The sequence below is a fragment of the Pinus tabuliformis genome, chromosome Q (genome assembly GCF_031772625.1).
Source record: "Pinus tabuliformis cultivar Carrire ecotype Pingquan chromosome Q, CPIR1, whole genome shotgun sequence".
In the NCBI taxonomy this organism is placed as follows: Eukaryota; Viridiplantae; Streptophyta; class Pinopsida; order Pinales; family Pinaceae; genus Pinus; species Pinus tabuliformis.
In genome coordinates this window covers 424,216,363-424,243,200 of record NC_142296.1, presented here as the reverse complement: position 1 = coordinate 424,243,200, position 26,838 = coordinate 424,216,363, and the positions used below count along the sequence as shown (strand labels likewise).

General features: G+C 35.8%; 1 protein-coding gene across 1 annotated transcript in view; it reads left to right on the top strand.

The window, feature by feature from the left end:
* The window catches only part of LOC149220015 (kinetochore protein NDC80 homolog), an 87,179-nt gene extending 60,620 nt beyond the window's left edge, over positions 1-26,559 (top strand). The window contains exons 3-4 of the mRNA XM_089384602.1: positions 25,838-25,984; positions 26,228-26,559. Of these exons, the coding sequence (XP_089240728.1) occupies positions 25,838-25,984; positions 26,228-26,428 (348 nt within the window). The 3' untranslated portion in view covers positions 26,429-26,559. The remainder of the gene's footprint in view (positions 1-25,837; positions 25,985-26,227) is intronic.
* Positions 26,560-26,838: the final 279 nt, after the last annotated feature.

The window sequence follows — 26,838 nt, the reverse complement described above, 5'->3', positions numbered from 1 at the left end:
CAAGTCGACTTCCTCCATAGGTCACGTCTCTTCACTTCAAGGTGAAATCCATATATATATGAACTCGGATCTTCATTTCACAACCATCCAATTCCGTGATCCATCACAGAGTAAGATATAGTTCACAACTCGTGAACTTGAAAGAACAAAGGAAAGGAGACTTAGAGGCCAAGGGTCACTTGATATCTGAAGCAGATAAGGCTTTAAGAGCTTGGACATGCAACCACACTTAGCAACACAAGATTCGGACCCGATGCATCTATTCAGAAGCTCGAACTAAGCCACCTTCTATACCCTTGGTCCTGTACATACATTCTGTAGCTACTCTCAGACTTGTGCATAATTCTGTGGCTCGGATCTGGGAACATTTCAGTTTCAGTGGAGCCCATATCTGTGGGACATTTCAATTTCGGTGGAGCCCAAATCTGTGGGTCATTTCAGTTTCGGTGGAGCTCAGATTTGTGGGTAGTGCAGTCTTGGTGTAACCCAAATTTGTGGGTATTGTCATCTCGGTGAAGATTTAAACTTGGAGTGTAAATCATCTACAACACTACTAAATTGGTGGCTCAAAACTGATCTTTGTTATCTTGACTGACCAATGATATAAAAGTGTGAAAGACTGTGATATTTTAAGACTACTGGAGGAGACTTAGTGATAAAAAGGGTGAATAAATATTCAGACTATCTGTGGAGGGGAAATACCTATAGCACCAGAGTCAGATCTAGCCACAAGGCATCTCAGATATAGTTCAGTTCGGTGATACAATAATGGAATGACTTTGGTGGCATCATTCATCATGATCATGTAGTGAAGGACATAAAGGATTGAGAACCTTGGACAGTAAAGCTAATGGACAAGTGAAGTGCAGAACAAGATTTTTTGAGAGTTTCAAGTAAGTAATTTATTTATCTTTATTAAGAAGTCTGAAGGGTTGGTGCCCTACGGGTTGGAGCCTCTAAAAATCTGGTTGGAGTCTTGAAAAGGATAGGGTTAGAGCCTCACAAAAGTCCAAGTTGGTGCTTGGCAACAGGTTAGAGCCTAGAAGTTTGAAGGGTTGGTACCCTTAAACATCATTATACTCAAATTTTTTGTAAAAGAGGATTGGTGTCCTCACTTGTTTGTAATAAAATCCTTATTATTTATCTTTCTGATTATAATTGTGAAGAATCTTAATTGGTAAACATAACAATTGAAAAGAAACACCGATTCACCCCCCTCTCAGTATTTCCAACATTGTAAAACTATACATGTTTGAATTACTTCTAGGGTTTGTAATATATTATAGTAGAGTATGTGATATCTCAGGAAGAATTATTGAGGCCCTAGATATAATGAGATTGATATCTTGATTGAGTTAGTGATGTGATCTAGGGTTTGTAACAAAACCCAAGCAAGAAGTTGAAGTATAGAAGGATGTGTCTCTTGTTGATTATGAACCTAACAAAGTTTTGGTATTTAATGTCTAAAGTCTAATGCTTCCATTATTGGATAATTATAATATGGTTAATTCATGCTTCTAGATATATGTGTTTGGTTGTACTTGTTGTCTAAGTTGTGCAGGGACATAATCTTCAAGATGATGAAGATGTTCGTAAGTAAAGTTGACTTGATTGATAAGCATGATGAAGGAAGTTATACGAATGATGATGATCAAGATAAGAACGATGGAAGCCATGAAGGATTCTCCAATGCTATGGAGAAGAAGTTGGATCTCCCTAATTTAAGAGGCAGCTTGGATAAAGGAAAGAGTATATCTTCCATGTTGAGAGGGAGGGCATATTATAGTCATGATGGATACCTTGAAGAAGAAATTGGAGAATGAATATTCAGCGGCCGCTGAAAGAAGGAAAGCAAGATTTGGTTATGTTGTTGCATGTGAAGTAGGAAAGGAAGTTATATGATCGAGGAATCTTCTATCAAGATTTGTTTGGAAAGCCTATAAGTCCCACTGTGATAAATTATGAAGCAACATCAAGATGTCTGAAGACCTCGAAGGTTTGTGTTTACTCATGAGTATTTGAAAGGTTGTTACTAATTGGGGTTGTGATTGTTCAGGTAAATCTCTTGAAGTTTTGGAAGCCTGCTCGATAAGGAGAGATTTGATCTGTTGAGGCATTGTGTGTGTAAAATGCTTGGGAGGACATCTGGCTGACCTGTGTGTTGTTGTCTAGTTACAGAAGTAGAGTTTTGGAAGTAGGGAGAGTGGCGTTGGTCATAAGAGCTCTAATCTTGCATTACGAACCTGGGTCCCTGGGTTGATGGCTAGCAAGTAAGCCTAATGGTGCTTAGAGAGGCTGAAAGGTTTAGTCCATCTTAGTCCCACTTGGATAGATTGTCTTGGTCAGGAATCTAGTCCATGGCACCGTGTGTGCGTAAACTCTTCATGGTTCATGTGTTTTGAGATCTTCCATATACTTGTATATGTATGAATACCTCCCTAGTTACGAGGGAGTGTTGAAGAATGTAACTAGGTTTTGTCTTCATGATTGTATTTGAGTCATAATGAAATGTATTTATTAAAAGAAAGAAAAAGAGATTATTATTATTATTATTATTATTATGACTTACTAAAGCATGGGCTTCATGCTTAGGTCATCATGTTTTAGGTCAAAGTCCCCATTGAGGACTTCTAGGTTTTGTCTTGAGTCATTAGAGTCAATGTCCCTTTAATGAGACCCTTCTTGGGCTTTTGAATCATGTAAAAAGAAATATCAAGTAAAATATGTCATTTGTCACCTCCACATCAAGTCGGCCCTTACCTGATCAAGTCGGCCTACAAGAGGGTAAATCGAACTCCAAAAAAGGGTATATATACAAGATGTTCGTTTCATTTGGAAAGCATCTCACACATAAGTTCGATATCCAAGAGAAGAGGCAGAAAAAGTGCGAAATTACAGAAGGAGGAGATTTGCTGGAGAAGGAAAAATCAAAGTTTCTGGGTTGTCTCTCTCTCTCTCACATGTGTGGATTTATTGGGTTATTTACTAGAAGGTCGAAGTCAGTACTGGGTCGAAGTTACTGCTAGGTCAAAGTTTTGCTGGATCAAAGTTCTATCGCTATTAGATCGAAGTGACTAGGTCGAAGTTGTTGCTGGAAGGTTATCGTCCGCCGAAAGGAGGAAATGTTGACTTGGTGATTGGAGGAAGTCTGTATCTAGGTTAAGGAGTCTTTGATCATCTCATGAAACTAATAAAAGAAGAGTTGTTCACTGGGTTTTCCCTGAGATAGGGGTTCTGCCTTGGCTGTCCGCCTACATCTAGTGTCTTTGATCTTCGTGTTATGGTTTTGGTAATTGCTTGTTGAACTAAGTTAAAAGAATAACATAAGAAAGTTAATAAGAACATAAGAATATCACAAGTAATTATCAACATAAAGAAAATATTTTTGTGTTTCTGATTTTCTAATAGTAATTAGCTTCTTCTTCTTTTGATTATTATAGTTTTTTTATCATCAAACAAGTATCAAACTATGAAGATCAATGGAACAAGAGGGCACAAGGTATACCCACGACCAAAAACCTCTCCTCGAGAGGAAAACCCACAAGAATTCTTCTCTTCTTATGGAATCTTCAAATGATGAATTCCAAGAAACAAAGACCCCTCCAAGGACAAGTCAACTTTCCTGTAGATGAACTTCTCTTTCACAAAGTCAACCCAAGTCAAGCTTCTCCAAAACTGTTGCAACTTCTCTTTGGACCTACAATTTTGTGAGTGTAGATTGTCGGCCTTATTGCAAAAACCCTAATTCGCACGTGTGGGGAAAAGATGGTAAAATAGACCTTCTCTCTCCTTCGCTTAGGGTGCTTCTTTCTCATTAGGTATTCGACTTCCAAAATTGATCTTCTAGACACCAAACTTCGGCTTCTTGAGATGGCTGCAACTTAGTCTTGCTGCAACAAAATAGTGCCCTAGTTTTCACACGTGTGAGAGATAGAGACCCAAAACTTCGATTTTTATCTCTCCTAGCTTTTTTCTCTTTCTCCTTGTTCTTTTCTTCTTGTCTTGCTTCTTCTTCCTTGTGATCGAACTTGCTTGGATGAGTTCTTCAAATGAAGTTGAGTTCCTTTATATATAGGCTTTCAAGGGGTACGAATTATCCTTCATGAGGCCGACTTGTAAAATTTATGTCTTCTTGTGAACTTTATAAGGAGGGATGATCTTCCTTCTTTAGAATGGTAATGCTGCTTCTTCAAGATAAAGGGAGATGTCTTTCTTCAAAGATGCTTGAGGTGTGATCCTTTGATGATTAACGATTTCTCTTTTTTGCTGCTTTTGAATGATGATGTAGATTATGAGAGGCTTCCCAAAATACTTCAAATGTGTAGAGTTCTTTTGATATGGAGGTAGGGTCCTTGAGGTCTTTATTTCTTCTTCCAAGAGTTCTTCCTTCAAGATGATATGATCCTTGTGATGTGATGATTGGGTCTCCTTGATGCTCTTCTTCTTGTTATTCAACCCTTATGTATCCTTCTTCAATTGATTGATCTTCAAGTCGCCTCCTCTTGTAACCTTAGCTCTGAAACCATGTTGAGAAATCAATGGCAGCTAGATTAGGATGATTTCTCTTTTCTTTGATAATTGCTTGTGATGTTCTTTTACTTAACTTGATGTGCTTGTAATTATCTTCTTCTTCTTTTGATTATTATAGTGTTTTTATCATTAAACAACTATCAAACTATGAAGTTCAATAGAACAAGAGGACACAAGATATAGGCTGCTATCCAGGGCCAAAACCTCTTCTAGAGAGGAAAACCTACAAGAATTCTTCTCTTCTTATAAACTCTTCAAATGATGAATTCCAAGACCACTTAGACCCAAAACAAAGACCCCCTCAAGACCAAGTCAACTTTTATGTAGATGAAAGTCTCTTTCACAAAGTCAACTCAAGCTAAGCTTCTCCAAAACTGCTGCAACTTCTCTTCAGACCTCCAACTTTTTGACTGTAGATTTTCAGCCTTACTGCAAAAACCCTAATTCGCACATGTGGGGAAAAGATGGTAAAATAAACCTTCTCACTCCTTCGCTTAGGGTGCTTCTTTCTCCTTAGGTGTTCGACTTCTAAAATTGATCTTCTTGACACCAAACTTTGACTTCTTGAGATGGATGTAATTCGGTCTTGCTGCAACAAAATAGTGCCCTAGTTTTCGCACGTGTGAGAGATAGAGACCCAAAACTTTGATTTTTATCTCTCCTAGCTTTTGCTTTCTCCTTGTTCTTTTCTTCTTGTCTTGCTTCTTCTTCCTTGTGATCGAACTTGCTTGGATGGGTCCTTCAAATGAGGTTGAGTTCCTTTATATATAGGCTTTCAAGGGGTACGAATTATCTTTCACGAGGCCGACTTGTCTTTTGTAGGCCGACTTGTTCTTTTGTAGGCTGACTTGGTCTTCGAGGGAGACTATGACACTTTCTGACTTACAATAAATTCTTTTGACTTGATACAAGATGCCCAATAGGGTCTACTACATATTACAATGAGTCTTTTGACTCTTTGACTCTATGACAAACCCTAGAAGGACACAATGGGTACTTTGACCTAGAACAAATTGACCTTGAGCATGAAATCCTTGCTATAAAATAATAATAATAATTTTTCCTTTTTCTCTTTTACATCAAATAGATAAAATCATGTAGATAGAATATTATGAAAACTGGACCTAGTTACAAATTTCAACATAGAGAGCCTTCAACAAGAGCTTATCTGCCCTTCCTTCAATGAGAACTTGATCCTTCTTAAGATGATGAGGTCTTGAATGTAATCTTGTTGTAGCTTCCTTCTAGGTCAATAGGTCTTCTTCTTCTTTCTTTGTGTCCTTTTGCAGATGATTCCCCTTAACAAGTAATCACTTCTTAAGATGATCTTCAAGCTACCTTCTCTTTCTTTACATTAGCTCTGATACCATGTTGGAAAATGTAGTAGGGAAACTATTAAAAAAAATTCTCCTTAACCTTAATAATTGCTTGTGAACTTTAGTTATATTCTTGTGTTTTTTAATTAGATATTTTCATCAAACAATTATCAAGAACAAAAACAATAAAGGCAATGGACACAAGTAGGCTCCAAGTTAGGGCAAAATCCCTCCGAGGGGAAAAGCCAAAAAGAATCTCCTCTTCTTATAGAATCAATTCAAATGAGAAAACCAAGACCCAAAGGCCAAAGTTAAAACTTCTCCAAGCACCAAGTTAGCCCTCCAAGAATCACCCTCAAACGAGTCAAAGATTGACCAAGTCAACGAAAGTCAAATCTCTTCAAATTTGCCATACTTTAGAATTTCGATCTTCTTATTTCAGATCTGCAATTTCATCTTCTTGTAGACAGCAAGAGCCCTAGCCTTTAAGCTTTCCAGGAGATCCTTCCTCAAGTTGATTAAGGTCTTCAAAGTCAACAAGAGTCAAACATACAAATTTCTCCACTCACAGATTCAATGCTTACTTTAGGTCTGCAATCTCGTCCTGCAACTTTTGGCCTTGCAATTACTGCAAAAACCCTACATATTTTGTACGTTTGGGTAAAATAATGCTTACAAATCAGATCTTTGTTTCTTGCTTAGACTTCTCCCCTCCTTTTTCTTCGCTCTTGTTTTCCTCTTTTTCTTGTTTGGGATCGAACTACAGAAATGTGTCCTAAATGAATTGAGCTTCCTTCCTTTATGTAGTCTTCTTATGAGGTCGAATAACTCATTACTAGGCCGACTTCCTCTTGGCACGAATGACTTGTGCTTGGAGATTAATTTGACTTTCTAGACTCAAAATCGATATCTTTTACATGTTAGAACTTGTCCTTTAGGGTCATATACAAATGACAAGGACTCTCTTGAGCCAAGCAAAATATTATTTTGACTTGACAAACCCTAGGAGCATGAAATGCATGCTTGACTCAGTTGACCAATAAAATGAAGCATGAAATCCATGCTTAAATAATATATTTCTTTCTTCTTTTTATTGTAACATAAGATATACGTAATTACATGAGTACAATGACAATTATGAAGACCGAAACTAGTTACATTTTCCAACATTCCAATTCAAAAATTAGTACAAGGTAACTTGCATAAATTAATCTACAAATGGTATATGAAGCTAACGAATTAGAGATCAAATAGTGTAGAGCATTAAGCACAAATAAAAAATTGAACAATATTACCATAAAAGCAAGAGAATAACACCATAAAAAATAGGTCCACAAAGTCTTGCTTTATCAGATAAAAAATATTCCAGTACAAATTTCTAAAGAGCTTTGCTAGCCAATAGCTCGATTTTTCAATGATACAAATGAGGAGCCCAAAGCTCAATCTATAGAAAAATTGGGAGTAGGTCCCAATGCCATAATTCATCTCCAAGTGCCAAGTGGTTGATCCAAAGCCAAAAGTCTTGATCCTAAGGGAAAACGACTAGATCCTGTTGAAAAAATCGTAACCCTTGGATGCCTACACAAATCTTGAGGAGAGAGAGATGTTTTCACTTAATGGAGACTGTGTTGAGTGGAAATTTATTGCCGGAGTGGTTTGGACCACTTTAGAAATATTCTCCTTATTTTTCCTCGATCAAATCCCATTCAAATCAATAAATTTGGACCATCTCTTCAAAAAAGTTGAGTTTGCTGGGACATTAGCTGTTCTTTTGGACCATTGAAATTTTTGCTAGGTCATAGCTTCCTTGGTGAGTGTAATCTTCATCTTTTTTGACTTGACCTTTACCTTTCCAGAATTTCCACTTCATTTTTTAGCAGCTTCCATTTGGAGAGAATTTTATTATCTCCCAATTTTTATTTTTTGGACCATTTATTTGCCAATTTTTGCCAAAAGTTAGAAAAAATGGGGTTTGAGGGTGAATAATCACTTTTTGATCTTTAAAGTCTGTCTAAATAGAAAGCTGAGTTGTAGAAGTCTAGTTTTGAGTACTCATACCCCCTACAACTTCTCTAGACAACACTTATTACATCTTATATCAAAGTTTTCATAAAAGTCTAGTCCAACAGGGATTTCTTAACAATTAAAAATTGACCCTTAGACTTAACCAAATTCCGCAAAACTTTAGAGATGACTCTACCATCAAGCTACTCTCCAGCTTTGGGGTATATCTGGGAGAAAAACTTAACTAGTGATAAGTGTTGTTTAAAAACACAAATAATTAGCCAAGGAAAAAAACTCCCTAGAGTGAACTCACTTGCTATTAATGTCCTAAGTTACCTAGGCCTTTTATGTGACTCTTTTTCATCATACTAGAATCATTTTCATCATACTAGAATCGTTTTTACAATGTCCCCGCAGGGCTATGGAATCTGGACAACAAAACGATGAGAGGAAGAAAATAAATTCTGGAATTCTGACATGATCTGATGGTGCTGGAATGCTTCAAGTGTACTTTGACCATAGAGCAACTTTAGCTGTAAAAAGAATCCTGGGATACTCATGCCAATGCTTAAGTCCTTGCTCTATTTCAAATATTTCTTCTTTCTTCAAAAAGGAAATGTCTGGGGGCTTTTCTTTGATCACTTTTTGCATTTCCTTAATAGTATCACACTGATATTTTGTTCATTCTTGAGTAATTTTCTAGGATTGAGTTTCTATATGTAATAACAAAAACATAATACCTAACTCTTGTAATTGGAAAGCCTTAGAAATTTCTTTCGACTTTTGCATTTGCCTCATTTTCACTTAGTGCATATTTAAGGAATTTTGTGACCATTTCTTGTGCCTATTTATAATATTTCATTTGATTTTCAAAGAGTGCTACTCTGTCTTCATATTTCTAAATGTCCTTTCTTTAGTCTGAGCTTTATCCAAAGTGGCATGTGCTTTTGCCATCGTTGAAACTAGTGTTCACAACTTTGTCTTTTTGGTGTCAAAACTTTAACTTTAGTTGCACATATCATTGTGTTATTTTCTTTTTGTTTGTTTGACAATCCATTGCTTCCTCTTATTATAGGCTATTAACTCAAGATCAAGAGCATTATTAAGCTTCCCCATGATAACACTTTCAATAGCTTGATTGGTATTATCACTTTTTAGTCAATTGTTTGTGCTTGTTATTTATCTAGGAATGCTTAGGTCTTCCATAGTGTGGTTTATCCAATCATTAACATTTGAAACTTTAGTTTGTTGAATTTCAGGTTGCTCTCAAGTTTCAAATTTATCTCTCTCTTTGAATTTGATTATTAGCCTTAGTTTTATTTTTCCTTTTTGATTTTCCTAATTGTTTTGCCTCCTCTTTTTTCTTTTCCTCAACTATTGCTCTGATGCTAGCCTTTTCATATTTTTTTTTGCCTTTTGCTTAGCGACCTCCTGTGCAGTTTATTCTTGAGCCTTCTTTACTTTGACAACAACATTGACTCTTGTTTTTTTTTTTTGTTTTAATATTTCCTTGCTAATTCAACACTATCATCTTCTTCCTTCTTCCTTTTGGTTGCTTCTTTTTAGCTATTATTCTCTTTGGCTACTTTTGCTTTTTGATCTACTTCAACTGTTTTGCTCAACTCTTCAATAATTGATTTTTTTTTTCTTGTCAATATTTAAACTTCAAACTTCAATAGTTTTCATTAGCCTTTCAACTTCCGTTGCATGTTTTATCATCTGCGTTTTCCTTTTCATTTTCTTTGCATCCCCTTTCAATTTCTTTGCTTCATTGGTCTTTTTCTTTTCATCCAACTCTTTTTTCTTTTTGTTGAGATAAAGATTGTTCTTGAAGCCTGTTTCTTTCTTGAACTTGTTTCCAAGGAACATCATCTTTGTAAAATCTTCAAGATATGTTATGTCCCTATAATACTAGTGTAGCCGCTATATTGTTATTATTATTCCCCATAGAAGCCCACTATTATTATTGTTGTGCCTTACATTATTATTGTTATGCAGACTCTAATTATATTTTGACCCTTTAGACTCCTATATATAGCAAGGAGGTCTTGTCATTTGAATCATCTAAGAGTTGTTCATTTATGTGAAGTAAAGGAGGTTGCCCCCTCAAGGTGGCTTGTTATTAATTTGTTGATCGATATTTTCTTATGTTTTTGTGTTATTTTGGTTTAGATACATAACATTTGGTATCAAAGCTGTTGAGCATAGGGTTTTGCTGATTCAAATGGGTCATCGTGGCATTTTCGCCATAACTTTGTTTCTGTGAAGCTTCAGACTGAAGTTTTTATCACGTTGAGGTGAAATCTTGATGAAAATTTGGTTGAAATTTCAAACCTTGGTTCACTATATATTTGGAGATATCATCCAAGGAAGTTAGGGTTTCTGTATGCTCTAGAATTCAGCCTCAAGCAAGTGTCCTAGGGAAAATCGCCAAAACCTTCTCTTCGAGTATTGGATCTGAATTTTGTTAAAAGTTACTAAAAGTGCATGGATTGTAGTTTTTCAGGTATGAGTTTCAGGGCCAAAGGTTAAAATAATGACATGTGGTAGCTCGTACAAGCTCGCTATATTGAACTAGTCCATAACTAGGTCATTGTGGGAGATTTCACATAACTTTATCTTGAAGAATTCAATGTCGGTTTGACTTATGGAGATAGAAAGAAGAGAGATAGTTACCTCAGGACGAAGTTTCAGATCTTGGGAGGCCGAAATCATAGAGATACAACAATCTTAAGGTTGACCAGATCAATAAGCTCAAAATCAAGCTCCCAAAACCAAAAAAAGGTATGTATTTTTAAAATTGCATAACATTTGTTTGAAAAATTAGTTTGAAGTGATTCAAAGGGCGTAGTGAAGCATAGATATCATTATTTGGTTCCAAAATGACTCGCAAACAAAAAAATGATATGCCCATGAAGCCCCCAAAAAGCTCTACTATGATGTATGAAGAAGAGGAAGAAATGCGACATAATATATCAAAGTTATGGGACCAAGTGCAACAAATTTCACTCTCACAAAGTACAACCAAAGATGAACTGAAAGCAATGATGAATGTTTTAAAAGCAGACATAAAAGCGGACACAAAAGGGGATATTGAAGGTTTAAAACAATGTTATCGAAACGAACTGGTCATCGAACTGGAATATCTTGTGGATCAGGAATCGGTTTGAACCAGGAAAAAATGGAAAAAAAACCGGTTTACCAAAAACACATAAAGTATTCATATTTTAAAGAAAAAAAGATATATTCATGCGCATCCATATGAATCCAAACCATTTATACACAAAAATGCAAAAGTTCTCCTTTATATAGCAAGTAATAGTGCATATAACCAAAATAACACTTAGTGCAAAACATCACTAAACTGAAAATGTTACAAACATCAAGAAGTAGGCTGTAAAAGGCCTTTATAGTCCAAAATCCGGACACAAAAGGGGATATTGAAGGTTTAAAACAATGTTATCCAAACGAACTGGTCATCGAACTGGAATATCTTGTGGATCAGGAATCGGTTTGAACCAGGAAAAAATGGAAAAAAAACCACCAAAAACACATAAAGTATTCATATTTTAAAGAAAAAAAGATATATTCATGCGCATCCATATGAATCCAAACCATTTATACACAAAAATGCAAAAGTTCTCCTTTATATAGCAAGTAATAGTGCATATAACCAAAATAACACTTAGTGCAAAACATCACTAAACTGAAAATGTTACAAACATCAAGAAGTAGGCTGTAAAAGGCCTTTATAGTCCAAAATAACATGATAGATGATAGTATTATACTACAACCTACAATACTACAAGCTACAGCTATAGCAAATCAATGATGAAATCATCAATCATCATCATAATCATCATCCGATTCCTGATCATCCTCCTCATCCTCATTTGAAGAATGAGTAGCATCCAAGTCTACAATGGGATTATGGCTTGATTCCCCTAGCCCTGAAGTTGCTACTGGTGCTTCTGATATATTTGCCTCTGCATCCTGGGGAGGTGGGTCCAAGTCCAACCAAGAAAGTTCTTCATTGTCAAATCTTGGTGCTTGACTCTCCACAACCCATTCTGATGTTGGATCAAAGTCAACCAAGACAATGTTTCTTGATTCAGGGGTTTTATTCAACAATTGATTGCGCCTCAACCTAAGGTTGTATTGAACAAAAGCCATGTCATTCAACTGCTTTTGCTCCAAATGGTTCCTCTTCTTCGTGTGTATATGCTCAAACACACTCCAATTCCGCTCGCACCTTGAAACACTATTTGTTTGGTTCAAAATTCGAATTGCAAATTTTTGCAATTGAGGGCATTCACTGCCAAATTGTTGCCACCAATAGGCTGCAAAAAGGGTGGAAGGAAAAAAAGTATTAGCAAACGAATTTGAAAGTAAATTATTAATATAATAATTTGCAATTTTTGATAGTTCTTACCCAGGGGACTCTTTGTTCTATCTTTGATAGCCATAAAAATTCCGAAGGTACCAATACCCTCACTGAAATTCAAGAGCTTGTTATGAATTTGATCTCGAGTCTTGGAATTTGGGACCATGCGCTCAATGCATTTATACATTTCCCCTAAAACCTCTCTATCAACCTCAAAATTTGTAACGTAACGGTACTTTTAAAATTCAGAAAACAAAAACATATTCATCAAGACAACAAAACTAAAAGTTGAAAGTTAAAACTTATAACTTATAAGCAATGATCATTGAAATCCAAAATTACATACCTTCGATTTAAGTAGTAGCCTACTGCATGTAAAGGTTTGTAGAGTTGTTTGTTCCATCTTTCATCAATGATTCTCCATAGAGGAATGTACTTTTGTCTTTTATTACCATATGCTGCCTTTATTTGTTCCTTGGCCTGATCCATGGCCTCATAAACAAACTCCATGGTAGGCTTATTAGTATCCACCATTCGCAAAACTTTGACAAGAGGCTCACTAAATAGCACAATCTCTTTTGTCTTTGACCAAAATCTTTTGTCAAATACTTGGTGAATCATCTGTTTCCCTTTAGCCTTTTTGCTCCACTGAGATGAATTCCATTCATCACATTAAAACATCTTCCTCAAGTTCGATTTTTGTTGAATAAGGGATTGCAAAGAAAGGAAGTTGGTTGCAAATCATGTGATTACTGATCAAACAACCTCTTTACCCCTGTGTGCTTTCTCATTAGGTTCAAAACCCATGAGTGGTTGTAGATGCACTTGGTTATGGATTTTGCATCTTCCACACACTTCGTCACTCACTTAATTTTGCCAATATCCTCAAGCATGAGGTCCAAACAATGCGCTGCACATGGAAACCACCAAATGGTTGGGTGTTTTGCTCCAACATCTTTTTTGTTGCAACATAGTTAGAGGCATTATCTGTGATAACTTGTACAACATTTCCAACCCCTACTTCCATAACTACTTCATCCAAAAGACAAAATAACAATTGTGCATCTTTCACTTGATCAGATGCATCAATAGATTTAAGAAACATAATACCTTTTGGACAAGAAATCAAGAAATTTAGTATGGTGCGAGATCTACCATCAGTCCATCCATCAAACATAATTGTGCATCTTGTTTTGGTCCATGATTGCTTGAACTTTGTGAGGTACTCTTGTATTATTTGGACCTCATTTTGTAAAACTGGCCCCTTGATATCATGAAAGCTAGGGCCTTTGAAGCTTGTTCCACATGAAGCTATAACATCAATCATGGGCTGATAATATGCATAATTAGTAGCATTAAAAGGTATGTCTGCATCATACCACCATCTAGCAATGCATTCATATGCAACCTCTTTCTCTATCTTTTTCCATTTAGCATCAAGGGTTGGTTGAGCACTATGGGTGGTGTGGGGCACGGAGGAGTCAATCCCTCTACGGGTTGTTGTCTTCTTCAAGTTAAAAGCACTTGAACTACCCTCTCCAAATGTAGCAGGGAAACTAGAGGAATCTTCAAAATTGGGCACATATTCTTCAAAATCAGGGTCACTAAACATAGCATCATCCTTTTGACTTTTGCATATATCTTATTTAATTCTTTCTTTTTTCCCTTTTCTTCATTGTAGGCTTCAATTAATCTTTGTATCTATGCTTTAAGATCGCTAGAAACATTTTCACAAGGTTTTACTTGCCCTTTCCAATGTGCTAGATGTTTTTTAATTCTAGGGATCCCCCCACCCTTAACTTTTTTCCAATGTTCCACCAAGACTCTGGTACGGGGAGACGCGGGTCCGGAGAGACGCACAAAGGGGACGTGTGGGAGTACCCTCAAATTTTAGGGAAATTTAGGGGGACAGGGGGATGTCGGGGTATATAATTTTTTTCCTTTTTAATATATATATGTCAAATTCATATTCTATAATGAAAGCATAAATACAATAATACATATATATTTGAATTAAATAATGAAATACATTGATCCATATTCATCATCCTTACTAATACATACATGATTCATCCATAGACCATGAGATTCAATAATGAAATACTCTGATCCATATTCATTATTCATTATTCACCATTCTAGAATCTACATTGATTTAAAAATTAAATTCATCATTCTAGATTCTAAATTGATTTAAAATTTAAATTCATCATTCAAGAATCTAATTAGTACTAAGAAAAATAGACTATAATAGATAATGAAATCTAAAGTCTGGAATAGTAAATTGATATAGCTAAAACTCAAAAACAGTGGAGTGATGAGTCTAAAAGTCACTCTAAAATACACAGAGGGCTTGGTGCTCTTGATTAAATACTAATTCCATACCCTTGTACATGACAAAATGCAATGGAAACATTGCAATCCATTGAATCTGTACAAAATGCAATGGAAACATTGCAATCCATTGAATCCCGAATTCCTGAAAAACTGTTAAGTCTGCTGGATTTTGAGTGAGATCTAAAATTCTGCTTTCTCCATATGAAATCCAATGAGGTCGGAACCACTCTCAAACATCCCGAGTCATTTCATGGCAATGTTAAAAATTTAAGTAAAAGGATGAAAATGAAAGATAAAAGAGAATGTCACTTTTACTTTAAGAATTTAACATTACCATGAATTGCATAGCATTAGTAGGGAAATATGGTCAAATACTAGGTTTTCCCTATCATAGATCATTGTTTACAAGCAAATTTAAGGGGGGACGCATAGCCCATTTTGAGGTTGCGTCCCCCTTTTGGGGAGTCGCGTTCCACACACTGGGGAAACGTCTCCCCATGTGTCTCCCCGTGTCTCCCAGGGGGACGTGGGGAAGACGTCCCCCCTGTCCCAGGTGCGAGGGGTGCGCACACTTGACCCTGGGGGACACATCCCTGTGGAACACTGCTTTTTCCCCACAATAGTTACATACTTTTACCCCTTGTTCATTTAAATGGCAGTGAACCCAAGCCAGATCATTCTTCTTTTTGCGGGCCATGAGGAAGAAATGAAAAATCTGCATAGAAAACCCTAGGGTTTTTGGAATTTTATGGAACTTTTTTTCAGAGAAAAATAAAAGAGTAGAGGCAATGAAATACTTGAAGAAGATCTGTAAATTATGAGAAGAGAAGCTCCAGCCAATCTGAAAATAAACTCTTCAATCAAATCCAAAATCTCCCTCAGGAATTTGCCAACGAAATCCCTCAAAATAACCCTACAAATTTCAATAATTGTTGAGAAAAAATAGAAGAAATAATGATCACAAATTTTTTTCCTACAAAAAATTACAAATATGAATTTTGCGTAAAAACACTAGGGTTTTGAAATTTTTAAGGAAAAAAATAGTTTTTTGAAGAAAAATAAAACATTAATAGTTGAAAAAAATACATTGAATTTCTCTCTTAATTTTCTAAAGAAAATCAGCTCCAAAATCCTCCAAAATCAGCTTTAGAGCAACCCTTACAAATCTACATAAAAACATTGGGGTTTTTTTTTATTTTTTTGAGAAAAAAAACTGATTTTTGGAGAAAAATGGAACAAAAAAAATCGCAAAGATTTTCTTGATTTACCCTCTAATTTTTTTTGGAGAAAATCAACTCCAAAATCTTCTCAGTCGAGACAAAATAATTTTTTTCTCCACCAGTCCCAAAAACCACTGATGAAAACCCAAAGATCTCTGAAAAAAATTCTTTGAAGTAGCTTGAAAACCTTCCAACCTAATAGCTCTCCAAGGCTTCAATTAGTTCTTCAAATTTGCAAAAAATCTCACTCAAAACAACTCTGCAAAAATCTCTCTGAATTCTCCTCACCAAACTCAGCTCAAGAATTGCAAGAGACTCGAATGAATAGTGTGAGTGAAGTAGAGGGGGTGCGGGTGTTTAAATTGCTTTAGGGGGGGGGCTAGATTAGGTTAGAAATTAGGAATAGTAAAAAAAAAAAATTAATGCCCAGGCTGCGCGGTCATGGGCCTAGCGGACTGGTGGAACTGGTCGCCGAACCAGTCCGGACCAGTTTTGCCTCCATACCGGTTGGACCGACTGGTTTTGCTGGAACTGGTTTGGTTCCGACAACATTGCTTTAAAAGCAGACATAGAAGGTTTAACAAAGTTGCTATTAGAAAGACTTCTTAGTGGTGACAATGTATTCCATGTAACTCATGATGGGAACAAAAGGAATGTGAATCATGATTTTGGAGATTCCAGCTTTGGGTTGAAGACCAACCACATTCGAAAGATCAATATGTGAGAAAGTTTGATGGCAAGGATCCGATAACATGGATACTATAGATGGAGCAGTTTCTCGATTTACACGGTGTGCAACACACACAAAATGTACACATTGCATCTTTATATTTAGAACATAATCTATTTGTGTGGTATCGATGGCTTTGTTATCGTAAATCACTTGTCACTTAAAGAAGTTTTACGGAGGAATTGATAACACATAATGAGAATACAAAGAGCAATACCTTATTTAGTGAATTGATAATCTCAAACAAAAGGGTTTAGTTGTGAAACACATTGAGAACTTCCAAAGATTAAATATCAAGGTAATTGATATTCCATAGGAGCACTTGACTGATGTTTTCATAGGGACTTTAAAGGATAACATCCAACATGAGGTTCGCCTTTGGGAACCTAAGTCATTGGGGAATGTGTTTAGGGTGGCGAAAAATGTTGAAAGCAAAATTATGACAACAAGAAGGTCTACCATTCACAACTATAAAGATGGAAGTGTTGTTGCTAATAGCCTCCCACAACCTACAAGGTTGACACCACAACAACTGGAGGATAAAAGAGCAAAAGGGCTTTGTTACAATTGTGATAGAAAATACACTAAAGGCCATGATTGTGCTGAAAAGATTTTATTTTACATATATTGTGAAGAGGAGGAAGAAAAGGAAAAAGAAACTTCAAAAGAAGAAAAGGAACAAGAAACTTCAAAAGAAGAAGATATACACCAGGAACCAACCCAAGGGTTGAAAAAGAAGAAATAAATTTGACCATATCTTGTAATGCATTGGTGGGAATTACCACTCAAACCCTCAAGATAGAAGGATATATGAAGAAGAAAATTGTGATAACGTTGATTGATCTAGGTAGTGCCCATAATTTTATTGATTGTAAGATAGCCACGAATTTGAATTGCTTTCTATATCTAGCACCAAAGTGTCAAGTGATGGTTTCAGAGCGAGGAACTATAATTTGCTTAGGGAAGTGCCATAATATCAATCTAACCATGGGGGAATATGTATTGAATAGTCCAATATACCAATGGGTGGTGTTGATGTTGTATTAGGAATCCAATCGTTACAACCTTTGGGGACGATAACTTTTAATTATCAAGAACTTTTTGTAATGGCCAAAGTCGAATTAAAGGGAACATATGAATCTTAGCATGCATACGAGACATGCATATGATAGCTACATATGCATGAATTGCATGTACTGCACTAGTATACACACTGGCTAACACAGAAAAATGTCTAAGTTTGAGGTAACGAATTGATTATTGAAGTAAATACAATGGATTATAAAAAAATAAAATAAAAGAGAATTGTAATTATATATTATTATAGTAACTAAAAGAAATTATATATATTATGTTAACCGAATAGAACTAAACCAATATGTTCATAAGACATATGACAATATCATTTCAATATTTTTTTTTGTCAAGTGGTCTGAGTTCTCCAGAGGTTTCATCAGGCTTGACCTATGGCTTGAGAAACTGCGACCCGAGGGCATATAAGCTGTCAAAATCATCCGGGGATCGCACCCGGCCTAGGTCACACCAACCCTTAATATGGCTGGATTTTTTCCCACGAAGTTTCGAATCGGTGACCTTCACGTCATAGAGTGGCTTAACAGTACACCCTATCATCGTCTATTCTACGCTTTGTAAGTTTATCATTTCAATAATTAAAAAACAAATAACCTCAATAATTAATTGTTCAAAAACTATAATAAATTTATAAGATATAAAGTCACAAACCTTAATAAATATATAAGTAAATAAATAGAATTTGAAGTAGAATTTTTAAATAAAAAAATGAAACTCCTAAAACTTCGTTGCTTCATAAATTAAATAAACTTATGACTATCACTCTTAACACTGTTAAAAGGTGATTGCCTCTTTAGACTCTTCGGGATGTCAGGTGAGCGACAAAAGGTGAAGAAAATCATATTATAATTGGGAAGGTGGTGAAATTCGGGGATATAAGTGTTGAAGAAAGTATAATTAGGTTTGGTCTTCATGACATTGTATTTATGATTTTTGTAAACAAGAAAATGAATTTATTATTATTCCTTGTTGCATGGGTTTCATGAGAAAGAGGTCTATTTATTTAGTGGCTCCCATTGAGAGCCTTAGGATGTTAAAGAGTCAATGTCATGTGTAATAGAAAAGTCTAAACAACCCTCCAAGACAAGCACAATCCTCCATGACATGCACAATCCTCCAAGACATGCACAAGAAGAAGTCTACCAGCAAAACGATGTGAAACACGGTCATGTCGACCTACAAATGAATATAAATGACAAGTCGGCTCACAAAAGGAGACACAACACTTCACTTTGTCATTTATGAAGGCAGAACCACTATAAATAGGCGTTAAGATTTAGAATTACAGTCAGGATTTTTAGACATCTCTCTGAAACTTCAGATGACACATTGGGTGTAGGAGACAGAATCTCGGACACTTGCAGGAGACACATAATCTCGACAAGTATCTTCGCATGACAGTAAGAATGGACAACATGACTGTAATATCGGATGGGTGTCACTGAAATGGTTACAGTGTTGACATAATGATGAGGGTCTGAATACAAGAAGGGAACACTTTGTCTCAATATACTAGACATTGTCATGAAGGCCTCTGTGCAGAGAGAAAAGGCAGTCACAAGACCTCAGCATAATGACACCTATGGTCTCAGTCATAATCCTAATGAAGAAACCTCGTTGACATGATAGTGATCTCAGTAATAGTACAACGATGATCTAGTTCTCGGTGAAGGTGTAGCATGGGTGCAACAATGATGAAGATATCAATGAAGAAGCAGACATGGTGTAGCAATCATGATCTCAATAAAGCAGTAATGATGATGATGATCTCAGCAGAATAGGAGGATTGATGTCTTGGTCTTGGAGTGGCCTAGTAGGTCAAGGGTCAAGGTCTTGGTATTCGTCAATTGGAATCTCTATAAGAAGAATTTTGTGCGGGTTTTCCTCTCCAAGAGGGAGAGGTTTTGGCCCTGGCAGAAAGCCAACATCACGTGTTCTTGTCTCTTTTGTTTTGGTAGCTATTTGATGAACTAAGAAGACACACTCTAATAATAACAAGTGAAGACTATGCTAAGAAGAAAAGTTAAAACTCCTCACAAATAGTTATCAAGCTAAGAAGAATCACATTAACTATAAGTGCCCTAGATTCTTCAACAATAAGGAGGATGAAGAGGGCATAGAAGTAGTTTTTTTTTTTCATTTTGGTCTTTCCAGAAAGAAGAGAAGACGGAGGAGGGAATACGAAGAGAACCACGATTTGGAGACTTGAGTTGTTGTTCTTGGAGTTTTGGCCACGTGGGCCAAAATACCTCTATTTCGAAGTCTTCTGGGTTTGAGAATCGCCTAGGTTGATCCCAGATAGGTTAGGAGGAAATGATCGGTTTGGTAGCAAGAGCAAGAGCAACAAAAAACCAAATACGTCTTCAAGCAGATTTTTAGGTATTTTTATGCATTTAATTGTTAAATTCTGGTTAAATTGAATATCTGCATAAATTTCAAAGTTTGGTATAAGTTTCGGAATTGTCTGTGTAATTGTTTGATGCGTTAAACTTTTCTTGAAATTTTTTTGGGAAGGAAAAGAAATTGAGTTAAGGGGTATCACAAGGAAACTTGGGGAGATAATCAACTCTAATGGCATGACAAAACTCTTAGAGAAGGAAGAACGAGGGGTAATTGCACAATTATGCTCACTAGATGTTCAAACATCTAAGTCATCAATTTTTCCGAATCTCCAAAGAGTCCTTGACAGTCATTCCAAGGTATTTGAGACTCTGAAAGGTCTCACACCTATTCGTGATCATTATCATGCTCTTCACTTGATTTCAAACCTTACAAAAGTGTTTCTCTTCTCCAGTAGTATTGGTGCACAAGAAGGATGGATCATGGTGTGTGTCTCTGGATTATAGAGAGCTCAACAAGCTCACTATTAGAGATAAATTTCCCATTTCTGTCGTTGATGAATTGTTGGATGAATTACATGGATCAATTTACTTCACCAATATGGATCTTCGTTTAGGATATCATCAAACTAGAATGAAGATTGAACATTCCGAAAACAACATTCATAACTCATGAAGGTCATTATGAAATTTTGGTTGTGCCTTTTGGCCTTACTAATGCACCTTCCACATTTCAAGGTTTGATGGATTTTACTTACAAACTCTTTCTTCGAACATATGTGTTAATATTTTTTGAGATATACTAATCTACAACAAGTTTTGAAAAGATCATGTTCAACATGGTGATAGGGTGCTCAAACTATTGGAGGAAAAACAATTGTATGCAAAACCCTCCAATTGTTTTTTTATGGTACAAGAGGTGGAATATTTGGGTCATATTGTATCTCATGAGGATGTTAAGGTAGACCCTAACAAAATTAAAGCCATCAAGGAATAGAAAATCCCCACAAGCTTTAGGCATCTTCGAGGATTTCTCGGGTTGACGGGGTATTATCACAAATTTGTTAAGAATTATGGGAAAGTAACAACACTTCTAACAACATTACTAAAGAAAGGTGCATTTTCTTGGACTCCAAAAGCAAGACCTTTGAATATCTTAAAGAGGCAATGTGCTAAGCTCCGGTATTAACTACACTAGACTTCACAAAAACCTTTATTGTGGAATGTGATGCCTTAGGAAATGAAATTGGTGTTGTTTTAATGCAAGAAGGAAGACCCATTGCTTTTGAAAGTCGTCCAATCAAGGGGAAGAATTTACACAAGCCTATTTATGAGAAGGAAATGTTGGCAATCCTACATGCTCTGAAGCAATGGCGCCCTTACCTATTGGGAAGACACTTCAAGCTAAAAACAAATCATGATAGTCTTAAATACTTCTTGGAACAAACATTATCTTCAAAAGAGCAACTAAATGAGTCACTAAGATGTTGGGTTATGACTTTGAAATCATCTACAAAAAAGGGAAGAAAAATGTTGTTGCAGATGCACTCTCAAGAAATGATGAGGATGTAGAGGCATTACTCTATGACATTTCTATTATCCAATCTAATTGGATAATTGAAGCAAGGTATGAATGGAAGAATGACGAAGAGGTGTGGACACTCATTCAAAAGTTGCAACAAGATGGCAATGCATCTAATACATTTATTTGGAAAAATGATTCATTATGGTACAAAGATTGCTTATATCTATGTAAGAACTTCGAATTCAAACAAAAGGTTCATTTGGGATGGCTTTAAATCTGATATTCAGAAGTTTGTGGCAAAATGTTTGGTTTGATAACAAAATGAAGTCGAGATAATTAAGGTTTCAGGTATTTTACAACCATTAGCCATTCCAAGTCAGTGTTGGGAGAAAGTCTCAATGGATTTTATCACAGGTCTACCCAAGTCTAAAAGAAAGAGTGTTATCATGGTGGTAGTTGATAGACTCACCAAGTATGCACACTTTTGTGCACTATCACATCCTTTCAAAGCCCGTACAGTTGCTATTGCATTTGTGGAAACAATTCAAAAACTACATGGAAACCCAAAGATTATTGTAAGTGACAGAGATCCCATTTTCACTGGAAATTTTTGGACAAAATTATTTTCTTGTCTTGGTACTCAATTGGCTTATAACTCCTCTTATCATCTTCAATCTGATGGGCAAATTGAGATAGTGAACAAATGTTTGGAAGGATATCTTTGTTGCTTTGTATCTGATAATCGAACACAATGGGTTAAGTGGTTACCTCTAGCAGAATGGTAGTATAACACTTCCTTCCATACTGTAGCAAAAATGACCCCATTTATGGTGCTTTATGGATATCATCCACTGTCCATCACATTGTTTCTAAGAGACAATTTTAATGTTCAAGCAGTGGAAAATCACATCGGGCATCAACAACAAGTTCTCCAAGTCTTAAAGGATAACTTGGTTTTGGTGCAAGATCGAATGAAACAACAAGCAACTCATCATCACAGTGAAATATGTTTTGACATGGGCGATTGGGTATTTTTACGACTACAACCATACAAACAAATGTCCCTCAAGCAAGCTGACAAGGATAATAAATTATTACCCAAACACTATGGCGTTCATAAGGTGTTGCAAAAGATTGATACTATGACATACCAATTGGAGCTGCTTGCATCTTCTCTAATACACCCAATTTTTCATGTTTCAAGCTTAAAGAAGGTTATAAGTGGCAAGCTCCCAATTGAAACTATATTTGCTAGAACTTGACGAGGAAGGAATATTATATCGGAGCCTATCGCAATCACAGAAACAAGAATCCGACAACTATGAAATCAATCAATTTCAAATTATGTCATTAAGCGGAAGAACTTATCTTCGGAAGATTCCACATAGGAGGATGAGTATTTTATACAAAAGCATCCAAAACTACTCAAGCGTTCAGGACAACACTTTTTTGAAGGAGAGGTGGATGTTAGGTCTCTATAATACTAATGCAGCCTCTATATTGTTATTGTTGTGCTCCATAGAAGCCCACTATTATTATTGTTGCGCCCTTACATTATTATTTTTATGTAGTCCCTAATTATATTTTGACCCTTTAGATTGTTATATATACCAAGGAGGCTTTGTCATTTGAATCATCTAAGAATTGTTCATTTATGTGAAGTAAAAGGAGGTTTCCCCCTTGATGTGTCTTATTATCAAGTCGCCGTTCTATCTTTTCTTATGTTTTTGCATTATTTTGATGTGGATACATAACAGTATCCCATTGTTAATTACTGTAGGGTTAGACTATGTTCATTTGTTGCTTGTGCTTTGACACTAAATCTTTAGGATTGCATCTCCTAGTTTACCCTTGATGAAACCTGTATTCTAGCATGGCTACGGTTTCCTTTTTGGCAAATTGAGAGCTAGTTAAGCTGTAAAGTTCCAATATATATACTATAAGGGATAAATACCCCATGATTCTCTTTCGTCAGCAATGCATTGAAACCATAAAGTATAGTTTGATAGGTTATTTTCCTCAAAACTAACCTGTTTAGAATTAGAACATGTTTTGGCAAGAAATGTGGCGGTGTAGCACCATAATTTCTCAAATAACAATGATGCTCTTGAAAATACCAATCTCCAATATTTTTGAGCAATTGCATTGCTGCCTCTAACAGTCTTTGGGAAGGTTTGCAGGAAAACAAGTTATATATACTCATGCGAGAAAATTATCATGTGTGCATATTGCCTTTTGTGCTTGTTTTCCCATAAATTCTGGCAATAAACATGCACTCGATTTCCTTACATGCTCCAAGACCCTCCCATCCTCAGAAAAGCATTACCAGCACATATGATGTCTAGTAAGAATCTATATAGAATGCTAGAATAATTTCAGTGTTTGGTTGCATTGCCTTTCCTAATGCTCTCTGCATGGTCTGGGTCCTGGGATAAAATAGCTGCCAAATTAAACACAAAACCTTTTGAAGTCATAGTATGTATCAAAGGGACCCGGTTTTCTTAGTAGTGAACACTCTAGTTTTTCATATTACCTGCACAGCATTGCCACATCACAAATGTATGGAGCTCTTAGACTGGTAGTTGTGTAAACGGAATCATTTTTTGCCTGAAATATTTCCCCTTCAACCCACCATCCTACCAACAACTCTTTGACCTCATTTTCCTTGTGAAATTTATCTACCATCCTGTAATCATGTAATCGTCTGGTTCATGCAAGTTGTAGTATTTTTCGAGTTTCAAAGTTTGGAACAAGGCTATGCATCTTCCTTATCTTTTATGATTATTCTATTGTTTAAATTTGTGTGATTGATATTCCAAACAATCACTTCAGGTTCTAGAACAAGGTAGGATTGGAGTTATGGCTGCTATATTGTCAGCTGAGACCTTCCTATGTTCGGGAAGACATGGTTATCAATGTCTCCTTCACAAGGTTTACTCTGTGGAATAACCTTTGGATAGTCTTCTTCTTTAAATCTTCTGTAAATCTCTCCCCATCAAGGAAAAGCAGTGTTCAATAGTAGATTGTGTCTCTTTGAATATAGGCTTGACAGGTTCTATGTGAGGCCTAGCCAACTCAATAAAAGGTATGAAGAATCTATCGTTTCTGTTTTTGGTGTTTCCCGAGCCTGATTTTCTTTGTTTGAAGGCCTTTTTAGTTCTGGGGCACTATATTAGTATCATACAACATAGCAGAATAAATATCAATGATGATGCGATTTGTTGAATTTACTTTGTGTTCGAGTGGACTCCAGGAATTGTTGGGGCAATTTTTGCTAGAATTGTTATTTGGTTTTTCTGCTTAAAGATCATTCAAAATTTTCAACTTAATAACTAAGATTCGAAAAAATGTGGAATGTGATCTTAACCAACATTCTTCTGTGAACTTCAGGATTTTCTCTTAATAAACTATATGTCAAAATATATTCGAAAAAAGCTTTCAATTTTAAGAAGAAAACAAAGCTTTGAATGAGATTTCATTTTTCATATTTTTAATTTTTTAATTTTTTGAATCAAGCAAAGGACTTTTGAGCAAAACAAGCCGTTGCATGCAATCATCGATTATCCTTACAATTCGAAATTTGGGCAAAATATCGGCCCTTAACCGCAAATCAATGCTTTTTGAAAACCGAGAGTCTTGTTATGAAAACTTCCAGTCTGCTCCATTGCTCAGTAAGTTATCTTGATGAAATTCTTCCTAATCGACAATACCTAGCTCAATCTTTACTTGCCAATTCTTTCTTTAGAATTTCTCATGCGTTTTGTTAGTAATCAAAAGCCTGGGCAAAAATGTATATATTCCTGTTCTTTATCCCAGTTAATTTTAATTTCTTTTGGCAATCTATTGAATATTGGGTCTTAAATGCCATGATTAGACACCATTGTTCAACGTTGAAGCTCTGTGGAGGGGTTCAAAATCTCATAACTATGTGTATTATTGATCATTACTGTGACTTACTGAAATTTTCCTGTGGTGACAATTCCTAACTTATTTCGTTGAATTTTCGAATAAGTGCCACAAACCTTGAGTTTTGGGAAAATCTCTGCAAACTTTTGCTTGGACTTTTCAATTTTGCCTCTTCAAGGATGATAGCCTGTAGGCTGTAATATATTTCAAAGACCTTAGAAAATTTGCATTATCTTTTGAGAAATCGAATGGGGCGCATTTGAAATTGGGCCTGTTTTACTTACAAGAAGTGCTGCATGACTAATCTTTTGAAACAGTGCCGCAAGACTAATCTTCCTGAATTTAACAGTTTTGGTTAATATATTGAGCATTTTAACAATTTAATTTGTTTCATCTGAAGCTATTGTTCTAACTGGTTGAAATTGGTGATTTTGCAAATAAATGTCTTGGTCAGCTTGAAGCACGATATAATGCAATAAGAAAAGGTATGGAAGATTACGTATCTTCAAAGGCAGCTGAATGTGAAAGGTTGTCAGCTGAAGTAGAAAACAATGAATGTGAGATGAAGAAAAAAGAAACCAAAACTGATGATAGTTTACAGGTAATGTGTTGCTATTTTATTTTTCAGTTCTCAATTGAAGTAATTATTTGTTGGTCTTGATCCTTGTGATACTTGGTTTAAACCATACCAGTGACCGAAGTTTTTTCAACTATTTTAATTGTCACAGCGTGCTTTTGTTAGAAGTAACATATCTCTGAGTTTTCCTTATGTTCTTGTGGAGCAAGATTTATAATTGTTTATGAACAATGTTTACATAATTGTATGTATCTTTGTTTTGTACAGAAAGCTAGACTGGAATTAGAAGAAATCACGAAGCGCTACGATGAAGAGATTCAGGTTTATTCTAATGAACTGTTGCAATTTGTTGATAGAATTGCAAAGCATAAAGAACACGTGGAAACAACAATTTCCACAGTAAAGACAGCTGTGCACGAAACCACACAAAAGGTAAACAGTATGTACAGTAGAAGACATAAATCATGATCTTAGAAATTGGTTGTGGAAGCAATATTTTAAAGGGCATTGATAATTTCTTAGCATGTTCATCGGCATTGTGGTCAGTATGATGTATCATTTACCACGTTGTCGAAAGGTGATCATGTAATTCATGTATAGCAATAATTTCATATTTTAAATCTTGGATCTTGGAACTTTGTCATAGACTTTATGACAAATCATTTGTTGTACCTGTAAACCAAAGGCCTTTTAGCATTTCAAAATGTTTGCAAACTCCACTTGTTTCAAATCAGCGAGGCTGGCCCCATATAGTGGAATGTAACAGTACACAGTGAAAACATTGAATAACCGATAATGGTTTCTTAAGAAAGGTGTTGATGATCTGTGCGCATGAGGTCCAATACAAATATCCTTGTTCGTGGCCTTTTCTAAGACCT